Consider the following 21,940-nt stretch of genomic DNA (forward strand, 5'->3'; position numbering starts at 1 on the left):
CGGGCCGGGCCGGGCGCGCGGCGTCTGGGTGTGGGGGCGGCGCGCGGGGTGAGCGGGTGGGCGCGGGCGGAGGCCGGCGGGAAGGGAAGCCAGGCCTCCTCAGCCGGGCCGCCCGGAGCCCCTCTCCGGCCGCTCCCCCTTTTGTGTGGGGGCCCCTCCCGGCTAGGCTCGGGCCCGGGGCGCTGGCTGGTGGGCGCTGGCTGGCGGGGGGCGCCTGCTGGGGGCGCAGCTCTTTTGAGGAGGAAGGGAGGTTCGCTTCCTGCCCCAGTCCATGTCACTGGCCGGCGGAGCCCTTTCAGGTCCCACCCGGTCCCCGGGGAGCGGCGTCTCCCCGCGGCGCGGCCAGGAAAGTTCAGAACGCGCTGTCCCCGCCCCTGCTCCCCGCCCTCGGGCTCGGCGTGCGCGGGGCGCTGAGCTCCAGGGGGTTGGTGTTTGTGTTAATTCATTCTTTCCCCTTCGTTTTCGCGTTGCGTTGTGGCCTCACGCCCAGCACCGGCCCGCCCATTTCTCTTCCTCTAAACGAAGTTTTAGCCCCAAGAATGTATGCTGGATTTTAAATTCCTAGGAAGGAATTTGTTTGAAGGGGAGAGGGTTTAGATTTTACCGTTTATTTATTTATTTTTGGTAAGAGTGGAGGTGAGGGGAATGGCTGGACGTTTAGAGATGTCTTAGAAGCGATACAGGACACAAGAAGACCATCTCCCTCCTCACCTGATCCCTGGGCAGGGGCATCAGGGAGCTGCAGGATGAGCCTTCTGTTGGTTATTTTATATATATAGATATAGATAGATAGATATAGATATATAGTCTAGTACTGAGCTTTATTTGATTCATTCCAATTAGGAATTCTTTTTTTTTTTAAAGATTTATTTATTTATGCATACAAGAGCTGGGGTACAGGCCAGAGGTGCAGAGAGGGTGGGAGGATTCACCAGAGACAGAGTGGGGAACAGAACAAGCAGATTGAACAAAGTACACTGCTGAGGGGAGCAGTGGGCAAGTCAGGAGAGGTCTACTGCGCCATGTGGGTTGCTCCCTCGCTGGCTGGGGATCGAACTTGTGCTGCACAGGTTGCTGATAGTTTCATAGGTTGCGTTTTAACCCCTTGTGCCACCAGGGAGGCCCTTCTGTTGGTTATTCTGCAGGACCTGAGCTACCTGGCTCAGGAGAAAGAATCCAGGAAGATGGGCTGGATCTCTTTTTCTCTGCCAGGTGTGCTCACCTTTGCAGTCTGGCTCGAGTTAGCCTGGTGTACCTGAAGGAGGTGAGGGACACCTGGTATCCCCTCATAGCAGAAGTCGTCTCACTATGAGGTTTGGCCCCTGTGGAGTCAAGTGTGAAAGTGGGTGCTTTCTGTTGGTGGTGGTGAATGCTGCTGTCATCTCAGTTTGAATGGATGGATGGAAATAGAGAGAGGAACCTGGCTCAGGCCACCAGGGTTCAAACCTCCTTTGACCCCTTTCTACAGGTGGAAGGAACAGGTGCCCGGAACAGGAGTGTTACCTCAGGCCTGGCACATCCTTGGATAGGAGAGAGACAACTTGGACAACTAAGATGGCCCAGGGATGGTAAATGTCTAGGTTGGGGTTATGGGCCCCTTTGAGAATCTGGTAAAAGCTCTAACTCCTCCCCCCACGCCCCCAAACATGCATATGTGCAGAGATGCATTGTATGCCACATCACATGGTGGCTGTGCTCCTGGGAACTGGGGCCCTTATTTAGACTCCCAGTCTGTGGTCTGGCCTAGGCCATTCAGAATGGTTGCCTCCATTGTGACCTGTGGCGGAGACTAAGGATTCACATTCCTCAGCGGCCAGGATTTGTCTGTCTGTCTGCTGCTGCCTTGGTTGGTGAGTTTAGGATGCCAGTTCGTGAGTTTAGGGTGCTGGTTGGTGAGTTTAGGGTGCCGGTTGGTGAGTTTAGGGTGCCGGTGGGTTGGCTCACTTAGTGCTTGTCTGCCAGCCTCCCAGGAAGTACGAGATATGTCAGAACAGTGTGGACTGCAAATAATGCAGCCATCACTTTTATCTTTAAAACAGGTCACAAGTGATAAATATGATCTCGCTTATAAACATAAACTCCTTTTTCATAAAATGTGATAATTTTATTTCCCTGACAGTGGCACTGAGTGTCTTGAAGGACTGATTGTTGGGACAAAAATGTTCCAACTCCACTGGTCTAACCTCCTAGAAGGGAATCTCGCCCTGAGTGCTCATTTCCGTTATTGCTTAGTGGTTTTGAGAATTGGGTCTGGGGTTGCATACCCACTTAGAATTGGTAACATCTGACCTACTCAGCTTCACAGCTTTAAAAAAGAGTTAAAGAAGTTCTGACATCATTCTTTAGAATAGAAGCCATTATTATTATTTTAAAGATAGATTTATTTATACAAGAAATGGGGGTACAGGTCAGAGGCACGGGAGGGTGAAAGAATTCATCAGAGAGCGCATGGAGCAGAACAGGCAGACGGACCAAAGACAGTGCTGAGGGGAGCAGCAGGTGTCAGGAGAGGTCTGCCGCACCATGTGGATTTCTCCCTGGCTGGCTGGGAATCGAACCCATGCTGCAAAGGCTGTGGACAGCTTCACAGCGCTGCGCTCAACCCGCTGTACCACCAGGGAGGCCCAGTGGCCATTATTATTTCTGCACTTGGGTGCTAATGTTCTGAGGCATGTTAGTATTAAGGAAAATTTTGGTAAAAATTGTAGAGCCTCAGACTAGCTTTTGGAAGGGTGACATGGGTGGGGTGAGGCTCTTCAATTAGGAGCAGGGGGGACTACACAGTGGGAAATGGTGGTGGTGGGGCCCTGAAATGTCAAAGGTGAGGATGGAGAGCAATAGTTGGGGACAAAATGACTCAGCATTTGTAGTGCTGCTGTGGAACCATCGCTTCGCCCTCCTCTTTGGAGAATTTGCCCATTAAGTTAGGGGTGGGGATGAGGATCATAATCGGTGAGGGGTGAATGGCTGTTAATGTTAATGTTAGAACTGTCCTAGAGGAATAGGCCAAAGGTTGGGGGGCGGTGTGCTGAGGACGGGAGTCTAGTGGTGGGGTTGCAGGGGACAGGCCCAATAAGCAGTCGAGTGGAAGCTGCAGGGGTTGTTGGGGGTGTCCTGTGAAAAACAGACTTGGGATATGACCATTCCAGCATTTACTGAGCACTTGCTATGGGTGGATCCTGCCTAACGTGCTTCTATAGATTAGCTTCTTTCATCCTTACAAGCCTGTGTGATAGAACAGCTACAAAGAGGTTAAGTCACTTGCCCAAGATCACATGGCAAGAAAGTAGCAGAGCCAGGATTTGAACCCAGGAAACCTGGCTGCAGAGGTCATATCCTTAGAGAAATTCTCAGAGATAATTGAACATAAAACACTCAAGGTGTTTGCTCATTTCTGTTTGGTTAAAGTAAATCTTGTTAACACGGTGGAAAAAATTCTCAGAGAGACTTTTACTGAGCTAGAGGGTGGGGCGAAGTGGGAGGCGATAGGGTAGGGAGGGCAGATAAGGGGGTGGGTGCTGGGGCAGTTTCAAGCTCTTCTCAAAAGGCTGCCAGTGCTCAGGCCTCCTGAAACATGACTGGGCTGGTCACCTGAGCCTTGTCTGCTGAGGGCCACTGATCAAGTGCCAGGCACTCTACTGGGGCCTGTCCTGGAGTACAGAGGTCACTAAGATATCGTGGGGCCCTCAAGATGTCTAGTAGGGAATACAGAGTTGTTAGCCTAGAACCCCAGTCTTCATGGCAAGTGCTGCGATGAGACAAAACGCTGAAGGAGGGCACTGTGTCAGCCTGAGGAGGAATTGGAGCAGGGAAACCTTCCTGGAAGAGGGGACACTTGAATTGAGTATCAGAGTAACTGCTGCCTTCAGAGCTGATCTGTCCACAGAGATATCTCTGCCACTCTGTGAACTATGAGTAGAACCTTCTGGATCCTGTGACATACTTGCTAGAATGAGGTAGGAATTGGGAAGTGTGGCTGACTTCCTTGATGCCTTTGTGGTTTTTAATAGTCACCCTCTGCAATGCCTACAGTGAACATGTGAAGAAGAAATAAAATCTCGTAACATTACTTCTCAGAACACGGTGATTCACTCTTATCTCTCCGATCTTAGAACAAGAGGCAAGTGAATGTAAAAATGTAAAGTGCGGAGGAAGGACCCAAGCAAGGTATGAGGAAAACGCTCCAGATAGGATGTGTGATGTGACAACAGTGACTCACAGTAGCTGAGGGCCATGGCCTACCCCGAAGGTCTTTAGAAACGGGAACAAATTTCATTTGTCTTTGTGGTTTAAGAAGTCTCATTTGGAGACAGGAAGATGAAGCGGAGGCCTCTCAAGGTCTGTGTCAGCTCAGGGATAGGAGGGACTAGGAACTGGAATTTTTGAGCTAGAAAGTTGCTCAAATCTGGCTGAACCCCTCATTGTACCGTGAATGACCCAAGAGTGGCCAGTACTAGCGAGTGGCTCATACCCGAATTAATGAAGCAAGACACACACCGTATCTGCCCCTCAGATGGGCCTCTTGTTCTGTCCTGATTCTAGTCAGAGGAGTTGCTTCCTGCAAGTGCCCCAAGGATGGAAACAGACCTGGAGAAGAGGCTTCTGGAAGCCAGGCAGTAGCTGACTGGCCTTGGGACGAGAACGGCATTCACAGTTGGAACTATCACCTGGGGCCCACACACAAAAGACTTCAGGTGCACACACAGGGCTCTCAAAAACTTTGTTGACTGAAGAATAAATAGCAACCAACCCAAAACTTAATCCTTTTTTTTTTCTTTACCATTGTCGGGCCTGTGTATTTACCCTTCTGGTTCAGTTCTGCTTGAGCCAACAGGAGGGCCATTATAAAACACCCCAGCACCAGAGAAAGGTGCCCACAAGTGTGTAGGGAGAAAGGTAATAAACAAAACATAGTTTAGGCTCTTTCTCCAAGTTTATAACTCTTTGAAAGATCACCAAGAACTGATATTATGTTCATGTACAATGACTGTGGTTTTTATTTGTTTATTTTAGTTTTTGTTGCGGCGGTTCCTGGTGCAAGAATAAAGGCTGTATTTTTCCAATATTGAAAAATGCTTATAGAATAACAATCTCTACTAACATTCGGCAAGAGGCTACAGAGATCTCTGAAGAGAACAAAGCTTGCTTTCTGAAGGGAATCTGATTAAGAATGAGCCAAATATGGACTGATGCTGGACAATGATTTTAAAATACCAGGCAGTGAACTTTAGTTCCTGGGGTGAATTTAAATGGACTCGTGCAAAGAGTAGGGCAAGGAGTCTTGCTTCCTCCTCTAACCCTTTTTGTCTATGCATTAGACAGGTTCAGGCTCTAAGGGGGCACCTGCATGGCTGGTTTTTTCTGGCACCCCACAAGCTGGAGTTGGCACTCCATTGAGGAGATTCTCACCTGCGTAGGGTGATCAGGCATAGGAAATGATTTCACTTTGAGATTAATTTCGGTTTCAGGCTGTACCAGGAGCTGAGAGGGAGGGGGAGAGGAGGAGGAGAGACGGAGAGAGAGAATGAACGAGGATGAGATGAGCTGGGAGAATTTCCCATTGGCTGTATCTGCTAGTGGCAAGGTGGGTGGGCAAAGAACTCCTGTGCGGAGCAGGGAGAAGATGAATCAGAGATGGGTTGGGGAAGCAGCCATGCACTGTCTGAGTGTCTGTGTGTCTGGAGATGGGAATGGGTGGTGAGGAAGGGAGGGTATGCAGACATCGGGAGGTACGCATAGGACAGAACTCCTTGAAATTATGGGACTCGTGAGCCACAGGCTAGGAGGCCATAGGGAAGACTTCAAACACAGATTACCTGGAGGAGGTGGGTTTTCCGTGAGCAGGTGTAGACTTGCACACAAAGTCACATATATCTTACACTGGCATCCTTAAAACTAGCCCCTGCTCTGCTAGTTTTCTTGGATTTGACTCCTTTAAAAAAAAGTCAAATTAAGGTTTGAGAGCTGATAGTTGTGAACTTGCAGACCTTTGCACATTGGCGCATCCTCTCAGAACTTCAAGCTGTCATTTTTTCTGGAGATGGTATGGGGCAGTCTGGTGGTTTCACAGGGCATCATTACCCTAAAAAATCAGCACTTTTTACCTTCTGACTGGATGTGGGTAAGGCACACCCAGACGCTTCATTCTGTTTCATCAGGGCAACAGCATTGTTGCATTTTATTTCTCCAAGTGCTAAATTCATTTTATTTCTTTAAAAGAGAGAATCACTGCATTTAAAGCCGGAAAGGATTCTGAAGATCATCCAGTTTGCTCCTAGAGGAATTTGTGGTCGTGGGTCGCTAGGAACCTTGAAAGGCCAATGGTATGTGGTTAAGAACACTGAGGCAAACTGCCTGTGTTTGAAATCCAACCTCTGCTAGTTAGATGGCTGCTGTGTTCTTGGGGCAAGTTACTGGATCTTTCTGAGTCTTAGTTTCCTGGTTCTTACCGTGGGAATAAGATTTCCTAATGGTGGCTCTTGAGGATCAGATACTTACTAAGTCCTTACTTAGCACAATGCTTGGCATAGCATAAGTTCTCAATAAATATTAGCTGCTGCGTCTGTTGTTATAATTGCTATTGTTGCTGTTACCGTCATTGTCATCATCTCATGAAATGGAGACTAGTTAGTGGTAGAGCTTCTATGCTAAACTCTTTTTATCCCTTCTCCTCTCCAGCAGAGCCATATATTGCTTTTACATCAGTCTTGAAATACATGAAGAGCACTTAATGGCAGAGCTTATGTAGAAGGCCTTCTAATGAGTGTTCCTAACAGCGAGAAGAAATGGGCTTAGTCCATTGATTAGCTAGATTTAGCTCTGGGCATGTAGGTGTGTGTTTACCAAATAATCTGTTTCCACAAATATCATTTGCTAGTGTTTAGCCTTTTCCCTTTTCTACTTGAAAAGGTTGGGGTGTTTTTAGATATTTTTCTTGAGGAATTCTTGTCAAGTTGGAAACATCCATTTCAATGAGTTGTGGTGGCAAGCAGGCTTTTGAGCATAATGGAAATGTTTCTGTAGCCTGGGTGCTATTTATCAAGGGTGAAGACAGTGCATGTTTTTAAAATACGGGCCTGGCAGAAGTCCACATGTCTTAGGCCGTGCCTGCACAAATGTTCTCCCAAATGATTTGTACTGACCTTTTTTTGCAAATTGCTGACAGCCTAGGAGCCCCCGAGGGACCCCTTTTAGTCTGAAACATTTTTGAGGCCTGTGTGATCTTTGGCCTTGAGGGGTCTTTTTGATGGTTGGCACCCTCTCCTGTCAGCCTGCTTCGGTATGTTTTCTTGGAATATGTAAACGAATGGAAATTAATTTTGTTTGGCAAATCTGCAACATTCCCTTGAGATAGGCCACTCTCTGGGGGTTTACAGGACTGAAATCTGTTTTTGATGCTGATCCATAGGACTTCTCAAATTTCCGTCCCGGCCAGAGGGAGCATGTTAAAGTGTGAAATTTGTGCATGCAATTTGGAGCCCAAGACCAGCGCTCAGCTCTGCCACATAGGGACTGTGTCATTCTGAACAGATCCCTCCACTTCTTAATTTGTGCTTTTATGAAGTTTACTCTCTCATTATGCCCCACAATAACAAATGGTATTGAACCCACCTGTTAAACAGCTGTAATAACAGACACCACTGCACAGTATCTTTACAATGGTCTAATAATAACGGCTAACATTTATTATGATTTACTGCATACCAGGCACCTTTCTAACCATTTTGAGAATAGTCATTTATTTCCTCAACTCTCTATGAGTATAGCATTATGACCAAATAGCACATAGAAGAGAATGGGGCACAGAGGGTTATGTCAACTTGCCCAGGTCACACAGCTAGTTTGCTGAATAGCTGGGATCCAAACTCAGAAAGCCAGGCTGCTGAGTTTAGATGGTGTTTACAAGAGGGCTTTATTGTGTTATAGTGTCGTGCTTCTTATTCTTTGTCTGTTCCTCTTCTTATTTGACAAGCCAAGGGAGGTAGATTAAGTGTACAGATCAGTGTTGGAAAGAATGAGGAGACAGAGCATATGAGAGCTTTTTTTGGAGTTACAGGGAAACAACTGTTTCTAAGTTTGGGACAAAGCTGAAGAGAGCTGGCAGCGGCCGAGATGGCATTTTCTGGGTGGATTTCTACTATCTGCCACAAGAGTTTTGAACTGTGGATTTAAGAGTCACGTGTCTCTCCCCTGTCCTATCACATTTTATTTGGAAGCCTGTCTTTAGCTCCCAACTCAGCCCTCAGCTGTGTCAGCGTTAGAAATTTCGAGAACTGCTAAGGAGAGTGGATTCTTGAAAGATGGAAAGAAAGGTGAAGGATGGGCTTTTTATTTATTTTAAAAGATTTATTTATTTATTTATACAAGCACTGGGTACAGTCGGAAGTAGGGGAGGGTGAGAGAATTCACCAGAGCCAGAGCCGGAAACAGAAAAGGCAGACCGACGAAATACTCTGCTGAGGGGAGCAGCGGGTGAGACAGGAGAGGTGTGTGAGGACCTTCACCGGTGGCTGGGGATCGAACCGGCGCTGCAGAGGCTGCGGGCAGCTTCGCAGCCCAGCGCTCAACCCCTGTGCCACTAGGGGAGGCCCAGGATGGGCTTTTTAAATGGAATTTCTTCTTAGTGCATTTCTGTAAAGTACATATGGAATGAGCTGTGGGGTGGCTTGTGTTCAATGGAGAGAGGATTGGGAACTTGGGTGACTTCCCTTTTTCTCATGAGTTGACTTAATGAGAGACTGAATCATCCTATAAACTTTCTTCTTGGAAACGAAAAAAGAAAAGAGGGAGTGCGTGAGATGCATTGACTGAAACCAGAAGCCTTCTGTGTCAGTCTTGCAGGGCAGAGGCCAGGCCCACTCACAGGGCCTCAGTGGTTTGAGCCAAGGGCGAGGTCCCTTGGGGGCTCCCCGCTTCCTGTCATGGCCACCCTCAGCCCTCTCCATCCCTGTGAGGCTCTGGGGAATGAAAAGTGGGTATAAGTATCATTTTTAAATGACAAACCGCTGATGAAATTCACACACAGCAGCACTGAAGACATTAACATAAAAATTCATTATATAAAACTAGATTATTCAAAAATGGCTTTTGACCTTCAGGGATGTGAATGGCTACTCATACCCTGTGCGTGAGAGTAGCAGGGCCCCTCTTTGCAAGTGCCTGATCCCCCGGGGCATCTCTGGGGACCTCTTGTTCTTTTCTAGGACTCTAGATAGGAGCCTTCCAGAGATGACCATTCCTTGCCTGCCTAGTCCCCCACATACTGCCCTGCCTTCCTCTGAGTTCGCTGGGAGGCTGGGGAGCACACCCTTTCTGAGCCACTCTGTGTGACCTTTCTGCCGACCTGATTTGGGTCCTGAGCTGAGGTTGGGGAAGGTGAATGCCGCTTTGAAGGAGGGATTACAAGAAAACTCCCTCACACCAGTCCCTTGCAAGAAACCCTGATTTCAGAACATTAAGAAGGTGGGGTGTTTGAGACTCCCTCTGGCTTCATGGCACATATTTCCCAAAGTTTTGCTTTTCTTGATGACACCCCTGTGTCCCCATTTTGCCTTCTTTCATCATCATCAGCTACTGTTATTAGTTCCCACTTGTGAAAGAACTTATTCTGTGTCAAGCATTTCACTTGAAGTCATTTCATTTCATCTTTGAACCAGCCGTATGTGCCAGGGATTATTGTCCTTTCAGATGTGGGAATTGAGGCTGTGGGCTAAGGAGTAAAGTAACTTCCAGGTAACATAGCTACTTACTGGGTGGAATGTGTTTCGATTTTTCGTTTTTAGCCTTTTATTGTGAAAATTTTAAAGTAGGGCCAAGAGTAGAGAGACTAGTATGGCAGATTCCCACTGCAGCCATCACTAAACTTCTTTCCTCCTTGTGGAGAAAGCCCAGCCCCACAACTTCTGTGGCATACAGCAGATGACAAATTAGAAGAAGGGACTCTTTCTCCAGGGCACACAGCATGGGAAGTAGAGCGTAGGCTGGATTCCAGCCCCGTTTGCCCTTTGGCTGGGCGCCTGGACAACTTGAACCTGAGCAACCTGAACAACTGTCTGTGGCTGCCCTGCCTGCCTAACTTCTCACCAGAAAGGAGGCACAGCCGGGCACCAGTGCCTGACAGAGAAATGATTTCTCTGGTTGGTCTTCACTACGTTGAGTTGGGATCAGAAAAGCTCAGTTGTTGGGGAAATTTTCAGTCTAAAATAAATTAAGCAGGGGAATGATTCCCAGAGAAGAGACTTCTGTTGCCAAAGAGGATGGGGCTGATGAGCTGTGTCTTCTGCGGCTCCTGATTCCTGCCGCTGCCTGCTGTCTCAGTGACTCCTCCTCCTTGATGTCTTCTCCCCTCTGTTCTGTGCCCAGGGCAAGGAAAGCACTTGTGTGTGCCACCAGGCTGGCAGGAGGGGAGCCAGCAGAGCCCAGTGTGTGAAAGCCTGGTGTGAACTCACTCTTGGCTGGCACCCTCCTGGAGCCCCTGGGAGAGCTGCCTTTGCCTTCTGGCAGTTTATCTATTCTTGGGGCTCAGTTTAGCCAGTGCCTGAGAGGGAGTTGCTGTTTTCACACCTGATGAACAGTTCCCTGTAGTCCCAAGTAGGACCTGTGGGTCACAGATAGGGAGCTTCTTGAGGGGGGAATTAGGTCTTTTTCACTATGGTGCTTGTGCTGCTACCCATTACAGCATCTGGTGTTGGTGCTCTAGAAATACATGAATGTAAAAACGTGAATGTTAAACAAGCAAATGTGGATCCTGCAGACCAGAGAAATGTGCTGAATTTGAAGGTTGGGTAATTTTTGTGCTTCAGTCAAGAGAGGCTAAAGTAGGCTGCAGAAATACCCAAGCCCTGAGTTCTCAGTGGTTTGACACAATCTAGGCTTATTTTTTGCTTATGGAAAGTCTGATGTGGATTAGGTAGTTCTCCATCTATAGCTACACCATCTGGAATATGAGGCCTTCAGAGTTACCACAGGAAGGGGAAGAGATGGAGACAGTCCCTTGGCTTTTAACTGCCTTGGCAAGGCATTGACACCTGTTATTCCCATTCCCATTTAATTGACCAGAACCAGTCACGTGGCTCCAACTTAAACCTGAGGGAAGCTGGCCGATGTAGAGGGGCAAAGGCTGCCTTCTTGGTTTCAAAGAGAGTATTTTGTTTTTCTAGTCCCAGACTTCAGTCTGTCTGAGTACCTCTGGTCAAATCACTTATCCTCAGCTACCATTTTTTACAATGACAGGAAGGAAACACCCATCACTTCCCTTAATCCAGGGAGGAGGCATGAGATGACACCAGGGATAGTCACACAGCAGGCATTTTGACCTCTCCTTACATGTTGATCATGTGATATTCAGTCACTTCACGTCTGTGAGATGCTTTCCTCAGCTTTTAAAGATTAGTAATCCAACCTATCTCTTACTTCAGACTCTACTGACTGCAAGTAACAGAAACCTCTTTGAGCTATGAAGCCACAGGGGCATGGAAGAATCAAGGGCAGGAAACCGGGCTAGCCTCCCACGTGCTCGGGACTGCAGGATGCCACTGCCACTGTGGATGTGTGCCAGATGTCGTGGCCCCTCATTTCCCAACTGTACCTTGTGCTCTTTCCAATAACATCCAACTGGCTGAATAGTGTCTTAGAACCTTGATTTAAATTCTGGGGAGACAATCTGATTGGCCCACTTATGTCATCTGTCTCCCGATGGCCCAATCAGCTGTAGCTTGGAGAAGATTGTTGTATAGCACCAATAGGGCTTGTGGGCCATCCCCTTTGAAAGGGGGTAGAGGCAGTCTTCAAAAACAGAGCCAGGCCTAGCTGCTTCAAGAGTTTTTTAGTTGATTGGCTAATGTTTGTTCTTTAAAAAAAAAAGCTCCAGGGGCCTCCCTGGTGGCACAAGGGTTTAAGTGTCAGCACTATGAAGCTGTCTGCAGCCACTGCAGCACGAGTTTGATCCCAGGCCAGGGAGCTACCCACATGGTGCAGCAGACCTCTTCTGTCTCTCCTGCTGCTCCCCTCAGCAGTGTATTTCAGTCAGTCTGCCTGCTCTGTTCCCCACTCTGTGTCTGGTGAATCCTCTTACCCCCCCACACCTCTGGCCTATACCCCAGTTTTTGTATGCATAAAAAAATAATTCTTTTTTTTTAAAAAAAGCTTCAAGAGCTGTCAGATGCTGCAAAAATGCAAGCTGACTTGGTAGCATGGGATTTCTCTTTAGGAATCTTGGAGATTTTGGTGCCCTGAACTAGGTGGGCTATAATCTGTGAGAGAATTTAAAAATCTTGGTGGAAGCAGGGGAGCTGAAGGTCAAGGAGCAAGGACTGGAGGGAGTGGATGGGATTGGCATGGCGCTCTGCCAGGGGCCAAATTAAATTTATAGGTCATGAGACACTATAAGAGAGAGTACCTCAAAAATGCTCTCACTTGTGTCGATATGGATGCCTTTGTAGTTGAAACTGTGTGATGTAGAAAGGATGTTAGCCCAGATTATGGCACTTTGGTTCTTGTCTGGCTGTGTGACTATGACCAAATCACTTCACCTCTCTGGGTTTAGTTCTGTGCTTTGAAGATTTTGTATGTGCAGCATATGCCTGTGTCCATGTAAGGTGGGGGGGTCAAGGCATGGAGTCTAGAATGAGCTGTATTTGAAGCTTGTTCTTGTTAGCTGTATATCCTAGACATATTTCTTTATCCTTCAGTTTGTGGTTCCTCACCTGTGAAATGGAGGTATCTGTAGCACCTATTGATATGGTAATTATGAGGATTTGATGAAATGAGAGCTAAATAAAATATCAAGTAATATTATTAACAGAAGCCAAAGCTGGCCAATTCTAGGAATTTAGGCCTTTAAAAATTTAGAAGGAATATAGGGGACTGTATAAAGGTGTGCGAGGGATGCAGGAAGAAGCCTGAGAGAGGGTAAGAAGCTGGAGGGGATGTCGGCAAACTCTGGACAGAGAGGCAGGTCTAGCAGGCCGATGTGCAGGTTTTCCTATTAATCCAGGTCTGCCAGCACTGGAGGGCACACAGCCCTCACCCCCTTCTTCTGCCCCCTCTGCTTCCCAGCCACTGTTTCTGGGACCCTCATTATATCTGGAGTGAGGGATGACTCACAGAACCCGAGTTTAGTGCCTCTTTCACTTCAGTCCTGGGCTAGGGTCCACATTTGGGATTAAAGTGCTTCCCGTTGTGAAACTGCAGCTCTGTAGAGTTAAAACATAAATGAAGAAACCCTTCTGACCACAGAGCAATTTGAAGGCTGAATTATTTAGAGATTCCGCTCCCTCTGGCCTCTCTTATGGGAAGGGACAAGAGAGGACTGTGGGACCAGCTAGGCTGAAGTTCCAGCCATGCATTGGTAGGGCCAGGGGATCCTACGCAATTGGGCCTGTCCTGGGCCTTTGTCCTTGGGCCTTGCGGTGGGGGCTTCTTATAGCCTGGTGGCGGGCAGTTTCAGGCTGAGGCCGAGAAGAGCACTCCTCTCTTTATCCCTCCCTCTTGCCTGGTCTTGCTTGGCTCCAGGACACAGAGATAATGAATTACATAAATAAGTCATTCCCATTAGCAGCCTGGTGGAGGCCTGGAATCAGTGCAGCACTGCAGGGCGGGTGTGGCCAGGCTGAGCCACTTCTCTGCTTCCTTAAGGCCAGCTGTCAGCACTGAGCTGCACCAAGCAGGTCAAGTCCTGGGCCCTTTCACGAGGGCCCTTTCACTAGGTCAGTGCTTGCCGTGGAAGAGCCTTAATCCACTTTCGTTCCTTTAAGGATTAAGTTTTTAGCCGGGGACTTGAGGAAAGTCTGCATTTCTAGGAGCTGCAGCTCTTAGGAGAGGGATGTCAGGGGCCAGTAGGGTCCCCTAGAAGGGGGTCAGAGCTAGTGTCTTGGCGTGCAGTGTGGGCGGTCTTACGTGGACTGTGGCCATGGCAACCCCAGCCCCGGGATGTGGTAAACACTGGCTTTCAAAGGGGGCCTTGTTCCCTGTGGGAGCGCTTCAGTCCCAGCCTGCTGGGGCTTTTCAAACCTGGAGAGGAAAGGGAGGGCTGCAGGGGAGGGAGGAACGCCTGTTTGTGAGGAATGGTAACTCCTGGTTACTCCCCTTTTCTGCTCCCCCAGCTCCTTAGGCATGTTTCCTGGAGGCCCCAGTTTCCAAAGCTCCTGCTTCTGGAGAATGAAAAGGAGCACAAGCATCAGGAATGTGTTCAGTCTCCAGGCAACCGTGTGTATGTGTGTGTAATTGAGGGGAGGGAAGGAAGCATGAAAAAAAAAAAAAAAATCACTGTCACGCTGGCCACCTTGGGATGGAAAGCCTCATTGCCTCAGAGAGCCAGCCAGTGCCACCTGAAGCAGTCTTTAAGGCTTGCTCATCTTTTTGGCAATGGACATCAAATAAGTATAATTTCAGGGAGAACACTAAATCGTTCATAAAAGGTAATGTAAACACGTTGGCAATCTGCATGCTTATGTATTAGCCAGTGAATTTTAGTGAGCTCTTGGGAACTTGAATAGGCCTCGTCGCCTTTGGGAGAGCATGGCCCCTGGATTCCCCTTCCCTCATTTTCCTCTGAGCTAACCCAACTATAAAAGTCAGGAATTACAGCATGCTGCTCTCTAAGCACCGAGATCACTTGTAAAGTATTCTCTGTGTATTTTCTGCTGAATGAGTGAGTGATGAATGTATTTCCACTCCTTAAGGAAGATCTCTCTTGACACTGCATTCCTCTTCACCCTTGTCTGAAGAGGTGGCAGCAGGGACAGCCTCTGGTGTGGGGAGGAAGGGAGGCAGGACACTGACCTGACTGTATCTGTTTCCTCTGTTAACTGTTGGCCAAGCCTCTCTCAATCATTTCTCCAGATCCTCTTGGAGATCCTTGAGGGAGGTGTATGAGAAGAGCCTTGCCTTTTAGGCTCAGAAAGCAGCTAATTCTGGGCCTGTGTACATTTATTCTCAAGTCATTGTCAGCCTGAGGAAACCCGCCTTCCATCGGTGGCCTGCTAATTCTGCTGCTGCTGACCCCAGCCTTATACTTTTTCATTCTTGTCAGGAGGAGTAGGGCTCACTAAACCAGCATACACAGGCCAGCAAGCTGACCACTGAGCAGTTTCCTCACGCTTAATTAGAGCCTGCTAACAGACTGGACGCTGGTAGCAAAATTAGGAGATTGGATTCTCATGGACCCTTATCTCTCCTGTCTGCTCTCCTGAGTGAAGTTTGGAAGGTTGTAAATTCTTCCTTGTCTTATGCTATTGAATTGGGGTAGAGATGGTGCTATTTTGGCTTCATCATCTGAAGTGGGCATGGAAGGGACTCATTAAGGTTCCCAGTTTTTCTCATTAGCATAATATAGGCAGAAATGCATGGAGCATTGTCTGCAGCTTTGTGGAGAGAGGGGAAAAAAAATAGTTTGTGGTTCTAGAGAAATCAGTCTAAATGGAGGAACCAACCTACACGTTAAAGAACATTAAAGATGACAGACATTCTTGGTTACCTGTAGATCTTAGCCCAGAATCAGAATGTGTGTGGTGGGACCCAGACCTGTGTGAGTTTTATAAGCTCCCAGGTGTTTCTCATGTACAGTCAGGGATCTGGGCAAACCCTCTATTGCAATGTTCAATGTCTGTCCCCCAGGGGACAATGGTAGTGCCTGGGGACATTTTGGGTTGTCACAACAGGAGATGGGGTATTGTCATTGACTTTTGTAGCCAGATCTGCTGCAGGACAACCTCCCACAGCAGAGAATTATCTGGCCCCAAACATTACCCAAGGTTGAGAGGCCCTGTTCTCATGCGTGGCCCACACCTTCTGGAGATTTGTTTTAAGCAGAATTCAGGGTGAGGAAAGGTCATGGGTGGAGAGGAGCTGAGCGGGAAAATATCACAGGGCAGGGTTTGGAGGTAGGAGAATGACATTTGGTTGTGTCATGAGAGTCATCTGAGACCCAGAGGAGGTTCTCAGCCTGATGATCCCTGGAGTTGGGCTTGCTTCTTGTCTGGACATTTTTGGTTGGGACATCAAGCCCCTCTGACTGTTTGCTGTAACCCCCAGGCCTGTCTTTGCCCTGTGTGAGTCAAGTGAAGGCGTCTGTGTCAGGAACCATCTGCTTCCAGTCCCTAAGTCCATGCACAAGTGAAAGCTCCGGCCCAGGAGCTCACTCTACTCCAGCTCCAGAAACAGTCAGTGCCCTTTGTCTAAGTGATGGCTTCATGACCCCTTCTGTCAATTATTCCCTCCTCCCTAGAGAAGGCTGAGCAAAGGACGCTCATCTGCTAGGTCCAAGCCTGGCATATGGCAGTTGCACCATAAATGTTTTTGAATAAATGAGTACTCTCCGCACACCCCCCGCCCCCCTGCCAGGTGAATGAGAGAGCTGGGCCTTTTAGTGTGAGTTATTCCTTTAATAAGTGCATGTTTCCCCTTTATATGAAAGTAAATGTTCCGATTTGGTAGGTTATTTTTGGAGTTTGGGAATGCTCCAAAAAATGTCCCATATGAATTAGTGGCAATAGTGTCCTCAGACTCAAAAAAATCATCTATCAAATCATATCAAATCGGATTTTTGGACAGGAAGGTAAACCTGTAGAGTCTTTCAGTCCTTGTGCCGTAAAGTGAATTGGGAGAGACCGAGATTGTAATAAAGAGGAGTCTTTAACATTTAGAATTTCCAAGGAGTAGGATAGGTCACTAGAGAGTTACCTGAGGGAGGTAGGACCATTCTCCTTTGGAGCTGGGCTGCTTGTGGCCCTTTCTGGCTGCAGGAGTGGCCACCAAGGGCCATTTCTGCCCTCCTGGGGTGACCCACATTATGCCCCTTCCTCTGAGGCTTCCAGTTCTTAATTAGATTTCTTGGTTCTCAAAATAGGCTTGATTATCCTTTTTAGAGAAGTTAAAAAAAAAAATGCCTTTTGGACATGTGTGTGGTGATCCTCTGTCCGACACCCAGCTGAGCAGAGCCAGGCAGGAAGGAAGCACAGCTTTCTCAGAATACCTGCTCTCGTCAGGCTTGGTTCTAGGTAGTATTCCTCTGACTGTTTGCAAGTACTTTTGAGCTACTTTTCTCTGCCATCTTATCAAGTCTGCGGAACAGAAAGGGATTCTGTTTCTGCAGCCCAGAAACAAAGGGCTCCCGGGTATCCCAGGTTCAGGCCAGAGTGGGGAAGTTTATCACAAGGGCCACCTGGGAGCCAAGCCCAGGCCCGCATAAGACCTCTGCCCTCGTCACAGCCATCCCAGTGGTGAACCTGTTCCTGGCCCCTTGCTGGGCTCTCGTGACTGTTAGGTGGGGTTTCCAGCTCCAACCTCATCTGCCGTTGTACTTGGTGCCCTTGAGAGCCTTGCTCCTGGCTGGTAGACTGGTGCCCAGACTTGTGCATGCCATCACCTGGTTAGAGATGGAGTGTTTCAGCCTTACCTTGGACTGCCAGATCCCCTGGGGGATCGTGAGCCTGTTCTGAGAAGCACTGTGCTGGGAGACACTGAGGGGAGGGCAAGAGGCCTCACTGGAACATCCTGTGCATCCCGGTCTTTGCAGAGACCTTCAGAACAACACTTCTCAAACTATCTGGAAGGACAGGTTGTTTTTTCATTCATTCAGGGAGAGTCTCATGAGTGTCTCGATGAGCACGGCCAATCTGCACAAGTCAAACAGTGTCTCTGTTGGTTTATGCATGCCCTGTTTGAAAAGGCAAGTCCACTCTCACATGCTTGGAAGCTGTAGCCATATCAAATTACTAGAAAGATCTCTTGATCCTGACTTGCTTTCTTTTCCTGTACTTCTCTTGCTAAGACCATAACTGACAGTTTATGGATGGTCTGTGGACTCACTTCCAGGATTCTGGTCTAGAGCGCCATCTTTAGACTCACAGAGACCTGAGTTTGAATCCTGGTTCTGTCACTCACTTGTGTGTTCTTGGGCAGCTGTTTAACCTCTCTGAGCCTTAATTTTGTCATCTGAAAGCCAGAGATAATAATGCCTTATAGGGTTAAATGAGGTAAGTGTGGGTGAAGCATGGAACGGGTACACAGAATGTGCACTTGGTATTGGCTGTCAAAGGTGGGCAGCAGTGCTGTTGTTACTGTTTCCTCTCTTGGAGCATCTGAGCATGAGAACAGTGGCCTCAGCTCAGGGATATTCTTGGTTTTAAGACAATGGTCTTTAAAATTGGAGTGCATTAGTTTGGAACAGAAACTTTCTCCCCTGCTAACTTCTGATTGCATAGGGCTGCTGGTAATGAATTTTCTTCTATGTGGATCTAAGTAAAATCCAGGATCAGAATTGGGACTATGTTGGGACTTGTTTTTAAGTGATGGAAAGACATAATAAACACTGTGTAGGAAATCCCTTTCATTCCACAGACTGGCTGTTAACCCTTCTCCCTTGCCCCCTCCTTCCCTTACCGTGTACCTCCTGGGGTGCTCCCTCCCAAGCAGCTGGTTGGGTTTTCAGTGTTGAATTGCCCGACTCTAAACTGCCAGTATATCCTCCTTTTCTGGAGAAATTCAGAATAACTTCTTGGCTATTTCTTCAGAACAAGGAGGTCAAGTGAAAAAGGATGGAACTCATGTCAGAAGATCAGAGTTCTAGAATCAACTTGGCAAGGCATTGGGGTGTTACCTCATTGGCCCTCAATTCTTAACCTCTTTTCAGGTCCCAGATGCCTTTGGCAATCTAAAGAGAACTTTGACAACCTCCAGCCCCCTGAAAAAGAACATGCACACATTAAATTATGCATTTGTTTTCAGGGATGGGAGATGTCTGTGGACTGAAACATTGGCTAAGATTCTCTGGACTAGGTTGTAAGCGCCACATGGCTTATTTCTAAAATCCAAGACACTCTTTGTGAACCTCAGTATCTTCTAAGCCTCAGTTTCCCCACCTATAAAGTAGGATAAGAATAGTGTCTTGGACCTCCCTGGTGGCTCAAGGGGTTAAGTCTCAGACTATCTGCAGCCACTGCAGCATGAGTTTGATCCCTGGCCAGGGAGGTGACCCACATGGCACGGCAGACCTCTTCTGACTTGCCCACTGCTCCACTCAGCAGTGTATTTCAGTCAGTCTGCCTGTTCTGCGCCCCACTCTGTCTCTGGTGCATCCTCTCACCAACCCCCCATGCACCTCTGGCCTGTACCCCGGTTCTTCTATGCATAAATAGATCTTTAAAAAAAAATAGTGTCTAACTTATAAGGCAGGGGTTGAGATTAGGTGAGATAGTACTGTCAAATGCGTATGGTGTATTACTATTGCTTAGCTTCCAGAATACCCCTTTGCTGTCTGGATTGAATTGGCAGCAGGAACTTGCACTGCCCTCGTTTGAGGGCACAAATATTTTGACTGAGAACGTGAAGCTTTCCTTTGGACCGGTGGGGAGTGGATCCCTTGACATACTGCTGGGAAATTTTGAGAGTCAGAGAGCTTTGAAGAAGGCTCCTAGAAGCCCTCTAGATCCAGCTGCTCCTATTCAGTAATTTCCATGTGCTGTTGTTGGTCTTGGCTCCAGGCATGGAGATCCCTGCCTCGGGAGCTTCCCTGAAACTAGATGCCAAACCCAGAGGGCGCAGGGAGGAGGGAAATGAAGAATGAAGAAGCAGACTTCTTTTTTTTCCCCTTCTCCTTAATTAACTCTGGCTCTTTTGCTCCTCAGGCTTTCAGGCTCTCTGCAGCCCCAGCAATTAGTGGGAGTGTTCACTGGGGTCAGGGCAGTGGCAGTGCTTCAGGGAGCACCTGGGGACCGTGCCCAGGAGGAAGTAACTCAGACTCAGGCTTCCATCCTACTATCCAGGCCCTCCTGCCCCCTGCCTGCCCCTTTTAGCAGGGCTGCCCAGGAACGCACGGCTGCCGCAGTTACACCCCCCTGGTTACAGCCCCACGCTCTGGCTCAGCTGCTCTGTGAGAATGGTGAGGAGTTAAAGGATTCCAAACATTGGCCCCCCGGGCCCTTAATTACATTAACGCACAAAGCAGCAGTGCCGCTGGCTGGTCCGGGTGCAGTGCCCGCTTGGCCTGGAGAACAATTGCTGTTCTGTTCTCACGGCCTGTTTTCCCCCAGCTGCGCCTCCCTTTCATCTCGGCCTCTTTCCCAGGACGCTGGGCTCATTCCCAGGAGGGTGGAATCTGGGTTCTAACCTTCTAACTTCTTCCCTGGTTTCTTTGATTTTTTTTTTTTACTCCTTTTCTCTTTCCCTCTCCCATCCTGGGCTATTCCTTCCCCGTCTGGTTCTGGAGCCCCAAGGTGGCCTGGAGCCTCTCAGCTCTGTTTCCTATGTTCCCGAGGCAGCCCCATCCAACCCTGTTTAAAGTGTCTGGGTGAGTGATTTGAAAAAATAAATAATATGCATACCTGTCTTTGCTTCTAATTTGCATGTTGAGGGAAGGGAAACAGAATGGCCCCACTTTATAATGACCTGCCTTAATCATAACCACACCTTCCATTTGTTTAGAAGTACCATCCCATACGTTTCCCATGGGTGTGTAAATGTTTTTAGGCGGTAGCTAGGAGAGTACCACTTACACCTGTTTCAGAGGAGAGAAGGGGCTGGCCTGCTAGGAAGCCACAGGACAAGACAAGACACAGGTCTGATTCCCAGGCCCTTCCTGCCTCCTTGGCTTCCTGTATGGGCCTCTTTCCGTCCTCCCCAGGGTCCCAGCGGCAATTATGGCAGCAGGAGGGCATCAGGAGGGGCACCAGAGTGAAGGTGAACTTGAACTCCTGAGTCTTGAGTGGAGCCCCCTAAGAACTTCTATTTCTAAACTCTCCACTTGACTTTCTCCCTTTCTCTAGCTTCAAGGGATGAGAAGTCATTTTTTTTTTTTTTTTCCCATTCCAGTGTTGAACTATTCTGGATGGTTAGGTCTTCCAAGCCTCCAGAGAAGGAAATTCTCTAGTCCTTTCCACACTCCGGCCCTGGCACCCAGCACAGGCCCCTGACCTCGTGATCCAGACCCCTGGGTAGCAGGACCTGTGGAGGCTGCTTTCTGGACCTGGCCCCCTCCCTGCTCTGGAGTGGGGAAAGCTGCAGGCCTGTAGCCATCCTCAGATGAATGCCTGCTGGCCGCCTCTGGGCCAGCCCTGAGGCTGGGTAACTGCTAGGTCCCTGAGGGTATCTTTGCTCGCAGTACCAGGCCCTGTTCAGGCGGCTCAGCCCCTGTAATTAGTGTTCTTTTGGAGACAGCTGGTGCAGTTCCTTCCCCTTAAACCCCCTTTCTTCACATTTGCACATGGCTTAGGGACCTGCCATTCTCCCTTACTCAGGCACTCCCAGGAGGCTCCTGAGTTCCATATGGTGAAGCTTCTTTCCTAGCCTTGTGCTGGGACTGGGGTGGGGGGCACAGGCAGGGAGCTTCAGTCACGAGGGACACTGGACTGGGAAGGGACCACTATCTCCTGTCTCTGCCTGGGGCAGCACAACCGACTGAGCTATTTTTCACCAAAAACCTTTAGAGCACTTTAAGGGCTAATGGGCTTTATTCCTTATCTTCCTTGGAGAATCTCAGCCCCTTGGGGAGGGTACCCACTGTCAGGCTTGTCCAGTGTGGCCACAGCAGCCGCAGAGTTACAGCTGTGCCTGCTCCCTCATCTCATCGCTGGTAGGCTGCCCCGGAGGGATCTTTCTCCTTATTCTCAGACACACTGATTTCAGTCACAGTGTGTTCCTCCTGTTAGAGGAAAACTGGAAAGTGCTTAATTTCTGACACACAAAAAATTCATTCTGATAATGTGCATACAAGAGCTGGGGTACAGGCTAGAGGTATGGGGGGGTGGTAAGAGGGTTCACCAGAGACAGAGTGGGGAACAGAACAGGGAGATTGACTAAAATACACTGCTGAGGGGCACAGTGGGCGAGACAGGAGAGGTCTGCTGTGCCATGTGGGTAGCTCTCTGGCCTGGGCTCAAACTTGTGCTGCAGAGGCTGCGGATAGCTTCATAGTACTATGCTTAACCCCTTGCACCACGAGGAA

At 48.5% G+C, this 21,940-nt stretch overlaps 1 protein-coding gene across 2 annotated transcripts in view; it reads left to right on the forward strand.

Annotated features, from left to right (window-relative positions):
- Positions 1 to 410: 410 nt before the first annotated feature.
- CUEDC1 (CUE domain containing 1) overlaps positions 411 to 21,940 on the forward strand; it is a 72,394-nt gene continuing 50,864 nt past the window's right edge. Inside the window, exon 1 of one of the 2 annotated variants that reach the window (XM_037494861.2) lies at positions 411 to 1,568. In XM_037494861.2, the coding sequence (XP_037350758.1) occupies positions 1,566 to 1,568 (3 nt within the window). In that variant the 5' untranslated portion in view covers positions 411 to 1,565. Of the gene's footprint in view, positions 1,569 to 14,048; positions 14,210 to 21,940 lie in introns of those variants that run through there. The other variant, XM_054689791.1, reaches the window with a different exon arrangement.

This window comes from Talpa occidentalis, unplaced genomic scaffold (assembly GCF_014898055.3).
Source record: "Talpa occidentalis isolate TD23 unplaced genomic scaffold, MPIMG_talOcc4v2.1 talOcc4.7, whole genome shotgun sequence".
In the NCBI taxonomy this organism is placed as follows: Eukaryota; Metazoa; Chordata; class Mammalia; order Eulipotyphla; family Talpidae; genus Talpa; species Talpa occidentalis.